The sequence below is a fragment of the Belonocnema kinseyi genome, chromosome 5 (genome assembly GCF_010883055.1).
Source record: "Belonocnema kinseyi isolate 2016_QV_RU_SX_M_011 chromosome 5, B_treatae_v1, whole genome shotgun sequence".
In the NCBI taxonomy this organism is placed as follows: domain Eukaryota; kingdom Metazoa; phylum Arthropoda; class Insecta; order Hymenoptera; family Cynipidae; genus Belonocnema; species Belonocnema kinseyi.
This window is the reverse complement of record NC_046661.1, coordinates 115,481,775-115,489,707: the sequence shown is the minus strand read 5'-3', so window position 1 is coordinate 115,489,707 and position 7,933 is coordinate 115,481,775. Positions and strand designations below refer to the sequence as shown.

Sequence of the window (7,933 nt, the reverse complement as noted above, 5' to 3'; positions counted from 1 at the left end):
ACGATTTTTCAACAAAATGCATGAATTTTAAACGAAATAGTGGAATTTTTAACTTAAAAATATCAATTTTGAAACAAAAATGAAATAGTTAAATTTTCAGTTAAAAAATGAATTTTCAACTGTCATAAATAATCTTCAACAGAAATAGATTTATTTGAAACTAAAAAAATGATTTTTTAACTGAAATGATGAATATTTAACTGGATTACTTATATTTGGAAACAAATATATGTATTTGAAAACATGAAGATTAACTTTTTACAACAAAAACAAACCTAATTTTCAAGAAAATACATGAATTTTCAACTACAAAAAGAGCAATTTTCAAGCAAAAATTTACTAGTAAAATTTACAGGTAAAAAAAATATTTTTCAACAAAACTAATGAATTTTCAACCAAAATAATGAATCTTCAACTAGAATAGTTGCATTTAAACAAAAATGAATTTTCAACTAAATCGATGAATCTTCAACTGGTATAATTGAAATTTCAAAAACAAAAAATGAACTTTTAATCAAGAAGATTAATTTTCGACTAAAGAAGACGATTTCAACAAAGTGCATAAATTTTTAATGAAACAGTCGAATTTTGAACAAAAAAGATATCAATTTTTAAACAAAAATGGAATAGTTAAATTTTAAGTTAAAAAATGAATTTTCAACTAAAATGAATAATCTTCAACTGAAATAGATTAATTTTAAACTAAGGAAATGAATTTGTAACAAAAAGATCAATTTTTAAGCAAAAATGGACTAGTTAAATTCACAGTTAAAAGATATGTATTTCAACCAAACTAATGAATTTTCAACTAAAATGATAAATCTTCAACTAGAATAGTTGAATTTGAAAAAATAAATAAATGAATTTTCAATCAAGAGCATCAATTTTCGACCAAAGAGGACGATTTCTCAACAAAATGCGTAAATTTTCATCTAAAAAATATATATTATCAACAAAAATTGAAAAATTAATAGTCACATTTATAAAGATTAATTTTTAACAAAAATTCCACTTTCAACCAAGTAATTAATTGTCATTCCAATTCTCTTCCAATCCTCGGGACCCTATGAAATCCCTCACTTTTTGTGAATAGATAATTCTTCGAAATTCATTAAAATATTAAAATGCCTTGAAATTACTAAAACCCTTTGAAATTATTTAAATCTCTTGAAAATGCCTGGAAGTCTTTCTAAATGCCATAAATATTGAAAATCCTTTTAAATACCACTTAATTACTGAAATCAATTACAACTTACTTGTAATATTTTTAAATAAACTAAAATATTTCAAATCCTTGAAAATCTTTTGAAATCGTTTCAAAATTGTAAAGCTCTTGAAAATGCCAAGGTATTAAAAAACATATCTTAAAATAGTTTGGTTCTTTTGATCATTGTATTTATTGATTTTCAAGAACAATTACATATAAACTTTTAAAAATTCAAAAAAATCCTAAGAATTCAATTAAATTAAAAAAATTTAACTATTCCAAACAATTAAAAGAATTCAGGATAAATTAATAAGAGTTCAGGGTGAATTCCAAAAAATAATTTCAAATTTTTGAAACCCCTACGAAATACATAACAAGTGACTAAATTTTTTAAATCCACTAATATATTATTAAATCCCGTTGAATTCTATGAAATCTGGCGATATTTCCTAGAATTCTGGAAAAATGATTAAAATACCATGCGAGCTTTAAAAAATCCTTACAAACATTGCAATCCTCGAAAACCTTTATTTCTAATATAACCTTTTTAAAGTTATAAAATTTGTTGTTGGGAATTAATCTTATTTTGTTAAAAATTGCATTGTTTGGTAAGAAATTGAATTATTTTGTTGAAAATTTAATAATTTCGTTAAAATCATATCATATTTCTTGGTTAAAAATTCAACTTTTTTTTTAAAGTTCGTCTTTTTGACTTAAAAATTCAACAAATTTGTTGAACATTAATCCTTTTGGTTTAGAAATTCATCTCGTTCCGTAGAAATTTCACCTTTTTTGGTCAAAAATTCATATTTTCAGGTTGAAAATTAATCTGCTTTAATTAGGGATTCAAGTACTTCATTTAAAATTTGTTTTGTTGATTACATCCAACTGTTTTTTTTTTTTTTTAATTAAATTTGTTGTTGAAATATCAACTTTGTCATTTTTTGTTAAAAATTCACCTTTTTAGTTTGAATATTCAAATCTTTGGTTAAAAGTTAAACTAGTTTCTTAAAAATTAATGTTTTCAGCCAAAGATTCGCAGTTTTAGTTGAAAATTCGTTCCTGTTAAAAATTATTTTTTTACGTTAAAATTTAACTATTTTGTTGAAAATATAACTGGTTGAAAATTAATTTTTTTGTTAAATTCGACTTTAATATTCAACAATTTGGTACAAAATTTAACTGTTCTGTAAAAATGATATTTTCAGTTTAAAAATGCAACTATGCAGTTAAAACTGTTGTGAACCAAAAATAAAAATTAAAAATTAATCAAATAAAATTTGGTCTAATATCATGTTTATTGTTCAAATGATTTTCTTGAAAATTTATGGAATTCATTTAATTTTTTTTCTTTTTTGGCAGAAAATCAGTATTCATGGTTGAAAATTTAAACTATTTAAACAAAATTGTATGTAATTTGTTAAATTTTCGTCTATTTTGTTTGAAAATTGATTTTTTTAAATTGAAATACTTTGTTGCAAATTTGTCCTTTTTGGTTGAATTCAGCAGATTTCAATTTTGAATTATTATATTTTTCGGTAAAATATCAAATTTTCTCGCTAAGAATTCATATTTTTGTTCGAAAATAAAACTATTTCATTGAAATACGTCTTTTCTATAGAAAATTATTCTTCTTGATTAAAAATTCATCCTTCTGGTTAAAAATTTTTTAAAAAATTTAATCATTCTTTTCTTGCTTGAAAATTTATCTTTTTAGGTGGAAAATTCAACCAAACGGCTGGAAAATCATGTTTTTTTTAACTCGTATTTTTGGTAGAAGATTATACTTCTTTGAAAAATGTATTATTTTTTTTTTAAATCTAACTATTTAGTAAAAAACATTTAGAAAAGAAAAAAATATGAACTAAAAATTAATCAAATCAAATTCGTACCAACATCACATCTACTGTTCAAACTGTTTCGTTGAAAATTGATGTTATTTTTTCTAAATTCGTCTTTTTTATTGAAAATTTCACTATATGATTGGAAATTCATGTATTTTGTTAAAAATTCGTCTTTCTTAGTAGAAAATTATTCTTCGGTGACAAATCTTTGTCTTAAATTCATCTCCTTGATTAAAAATGTAACTTTTTTGCTGACATTTTTTTTCGAGATTAATTTTTTCAACTGAAAATTAAACCATTCCATTTTCAGTTAAAAATCCAGTGACATGGTAGAAAATTCATGTATTTTATTGAAAATTACTGTACTTTCTTGACAGTTCTTATTTTTTTGGTAGAAGATTATTATTCGAAAATCAATTTTTTTAAATTCATTTTTTTCGTGGAAATTTTAGCTTTTTGGCTGAAAATTGTTGTTTTTGGTTGAAGATTTAATTTTTTAACTCAAAATTGAACTGCTTCATTTTTTTCCAAAATTGATCTTTTTTAATTTAGGGATTCAACTATTTGTTACAAATCTGATGTATTTTTTCGAGAATTCATCTTTTTTGGTAGAAAATTCATTTTTTTGCTTGTGAATTTAACTATTTGGATAGAATTTTTTTTCGTTATATGATACTCTCTCTAAATTAAAAGGATACAATATGTAAGTGATGAAGAGTCCAGCCAGTACTTGAAAATAGTACAGATCCTTGTAGCGTTCAAGAACTCCTCCAAGATTTTTGGCATCTTCGATATGAAATGGCAGTTTTATGTGCTTCTTCTCCTCTCTGAAATATTGAAAATATTAGATATTAAATCACACATTTCATAAGTATAAATACAATTAGGAGAAGTTACTTAAACTAAGAAAAATTCTTACTCATTTAATTCTGGAAAACTCATGTATACGTAAAGTAATGATGATAAAGAGATTATAAAAACGAGACTGACTGTCAAAACAGCTCTTCGTGTTGAAATCTCATTCTCATCCTTCTCTGCTGAGACTGTAAACAATACAAAATAATTACCCCAATCTTTTGTAAATGTCAGAACGTGATTTTATATAAAAAAATTTTGTAATCCACCAAATTTGATTAAAAGTATTATTTCTGCAGACAAAAAAAAAAGATTTCATCATTCAAATCTTTTGCATAAATCTTAAAACTTTGAATAAATCTTAATCTTTAATATTAAGATGAACAAATTCCCGATTTTTCTCAGGTTAACAAATATTGTTTAAGGCCACGGAAATTAAAAAATTAAACTATTAAAGCCTTCGAAGTGAAATATTTTAAAATATCATAAATTGCAAATTTGTAAATTTTTAAACGTATATCATTTTAATCAATTTTAAGTTAGAAAAAATTAAAATTGAACTAATGCAAATTTGTTCAACTAAATACTTTTTCAATTAGGAGTTAAATTATTTGAATTATAATTCGATACAAATCGATTATTATTATTCAAATGTTATTTATATATAACAATTTCTTTTAAAATATTTGTGAATATCATCTTACAATTATTATCTCAAAATAAAAAATCATTTGAAAATTTTGCAGTAATCTTAAAAAAACTGTATTATCTTGAAACCTTTTAAACAAATTTCAAGCCGCAAAATTTTATTTCACATTTTTCCAAAATAGACACTTTTTTACGTTTTCGAAAAAGTTTTAAAATTGTCAATTCTTTCTAAATTTATTTCAAAACTTATAAATCATTTAAAATGGTTCAAATTTGTCGTAAGATCTCAAATTAAGTTTGAATCTTATTAATAATTGTTTAATTGTTATTTACACATCAAAATAAAAAAATTTCGCTTACAAATTTAAAGAAAAAATTTTTGATTGCTCATTTTTAATGAAGTCAAATATTGCTAATATTAAAAATGGTTCTTTTTCTTCATAGAAAAATTTCAAATTGAATGGATTAAAATAGAATTTTTATAGTGGAAAAATATTTTAATGTGATTTGTAATTTTTAAAAATCATTTAATTAAAAAAAAATTTATTTATTTAAATGGAAAGTATTTTAAATTTGTGATATTTCAATGATAGATAGATTTTTCTTCTGAGAATTGCACGCGGCGCTTTGCGCTAAATTTGAGCGGGCCTATGATGCTCAATAAATTTGTAACCTTTTTTAATTGTATCACTTTGAGCAATTTTAAGTTCGAAAAATTAAAAATGGAACGTTTACAATCTTTTTAACTGAACACTTTCTGAATAAGAAGGTAAATTATTTTAATTTTATGTCGTTACAAGTCGATAATTATTCAAATCTTATTTATACAAATTTGTTTTGATTGAAATCTGTTTAAATTTGCTACTAAAATCATTTTTTAAATAAAAAATTCTATCAAATTTTCGCTGACATATGTTAAGAAACCTGTTTTATCATGAAACCTTTGAGAATCCTTGAAAAGCTACAAAATTTTACGTGTTTGGAAACCTTTTCGAATGTTAAATTATTTTTTCAATTTATTTCAAATTTATAAATCATTAAAAATGTTTAAAATTTGCAATTGATTGGATTCATAGATTCAATTCATCTTTCTGTTGGAAAACTTTGTTGGTTTGGGAAGTTGACTATTTTTGATAAGAAATTTGATTTCTTGAAAATTTATCTCTTTTAGTAGATAATTCAACTTTATGGTTAGAAATTTCCGGATTTTATTGAAAACTTCTCTGTTTTGAAAGCAAATTATTGTTCTTGTTTAAAAATGATTTTTTTACCTTATTTTATTGGTTGCAAAATTTAACCTTTTTGTTGATTTTTTTAGTTGATAAATACTTTTAACTAAAAATGTAAATATTCCATTTTGGTACAAAAATGTATTTTTTGTTTGAAGGTTCACGTATATTTTTAAACATACATTATTTATGGTAGAAAATTATTCCTTTTTGAAAATGCTTTTCTATAGTTGAAAATTAATCTATTTTCTTAAAATTCGTCTTTTTTGTCGAATTCAAGTGTTTTTAATTAAAAATTTAAATCGTTTTCGGTTAATCATTAAACTACTTGGTAGAAAATTAAAACAATTTGTTGAAAATTCATTTTACTGTTGAAATTTTTGCTTAAAAATTTAACTATTTTTTATACATTGTGAAGTTGAAAGATTTCTGGATAATTTATATAAAATCCACACCATCATTTCCAATGCTCTCAAAAATTAAACGATTAAAAGTTTATTAAACTGAATATAATTTCTAAATTAAAAGATAAATTATTTTAATTTTAAGTCGTTACAAGTCGATAATTATTCAAACGGGATTTCTAAATCAAAATTTATTTTGAAATCTTTTGAAATATATGCTCCTAAAATTAATTATTAGGAAAAAATATCATTAAAAATTATTTCAGGAACCTTTAAAAAACGTTATTATCTTGAAACCTTTAAAAAAAATGATGAAGCTGCCAAATTTTATTTCAAAATTTTCACAAATCTACACTTTTTTACGTTTTTGGAAATATGTCGAATTTTAAATTATATCTAGATTTTTTTAAACTTATAAATAATTTAAAATGACTCAAATTGTCCAACAGTTTGAAAATGAAGTTAGAATCTTTTCATAACTTTTAAATATCTCTTAAATTTACTCTAATTTTTGGTCAATTCTTAATTGTTCATTGTTATTTCTGTATCAAAATTCAACAATTTAACTTCAAAATAACTTTTTTTAAATAGAACAGCCTAGGCTTTCTACTGCAAACAATTCTGTTTCAAGTGGTTAAGTTTTGAATATTTTTGTCACATATTGCCAACAATTTAAAAAAAAAACTTATTTTTCTTGATTAAAAAATTTCAAATTAAATAAATCAAAATAAAATATTTTACAGTGAAAAAACATTTGGGTAGGATTTGGAATTTAGTAAAATCAATTAATTTTTTTAATTTATTAACTTGATATTATTAAAAATTTGGATAGATTTTTCTTCTAAAAAATTGAAAGTTCTCGTTCAAAAAATAAATTCAGTAACACTTCCTGATCTCAATAAATTGCCGAATTGGTACACGTATCCAATTTCAATTTCCAGAAGAAAGTTTGTATTTTCTCCACGGCCACAGAAATGTGGAATTGGAGGTTATGGTCTCAAGAGACAACAAATAATTAAAAGATCTTCAAATAGAACGATAAAGCATTTAAGATTTTTAAAAAAGGACAAAGAAAGTAACTGTATGAAGGAAACATAGAATTCACCAAAAGGAACTGAAAATGTTGACGGTTGTCAACATTTGTAGGTTAAGTTCAACATGGTACAAGTTGACTACAATTGTATAATTACAAGAATAAAAGGAGTGACTTTCTTGTATCGTTTCTGATTTATAATTTCAATTTGAACACTTGGTTTACGCAAAAAAATTATTATTATATTCTATGAAATAATCTATTTAAAAAAATATACAAATCGTATTGATGGAAATATTGAAAATAGTTGTTTTTTAAATGTCTTACCTGAAATAGGTGATTGAGTTTTTGAACACATCTCTGCTGAGAAGTAAGAAATACACTATTTATAGATAATCTTCCTGAATTGAAGCACAATGAGTACAACCATACAATTCACATTCCACGATCACGCGATGTGTCATATGTCAAAAGTCAAAATGGTCAAAATAGGAGAGAGGAGGTTACCAGCCGCTAGTGGCGCTGGCTGCTCGTAGCCAAAGTTTTGTGAAAATACTTTACTGAATAATCTGTTCGGTTGAAAATTTAACCATTTTGTTTAAACTTTTTTTTATTCTTCTGAAAATTAATTCACTGAAAATTAAACTATTCTATTTTTGGTTAAAAATTTCTCTTTTTTAGTTAAAAATCGACAAACTTAGTTGAAAGTTGAA

General features: G+C 23.1%; 1 protein-coding gene across 1 annotated transcript in view; it reads right to left on the bottom strand.

Moving 5' to 3' along the window:
• LOC117172703 (transmembrane protein 41 homolog) overlaps nucleotides 1-7,677 on the bottom strand; it is a 13,417-nt gene extending 5,740 nt beyond the window's left edge. The window contains exons 1-3 of the mRNA XM_033360864.1: nucleotides 7,548-7,677; nucleotides 3,971-4,094; nucleotides 3,750-3,878 (exon numbers count right to left, since the gene is read on the bottom strand). Of these exons, the coding sequence (XP_033216755.1) occupies nucleotides 3,750-3,878; nucleotides 3,971-4,094; nucleotides 7,548-7,578 (284 nt within the window). The 5' untranslated portion in view covers nucleotides 7,579-7,677. The remainder of the gene's footprint in view (nucleotides 1-3,749; nucleotides 3,879-3,970; nucleotides 4,095-7,547) is intronic.
• Nucleotides 7,678-7,933: the final 256 nt, after the last annotated feature.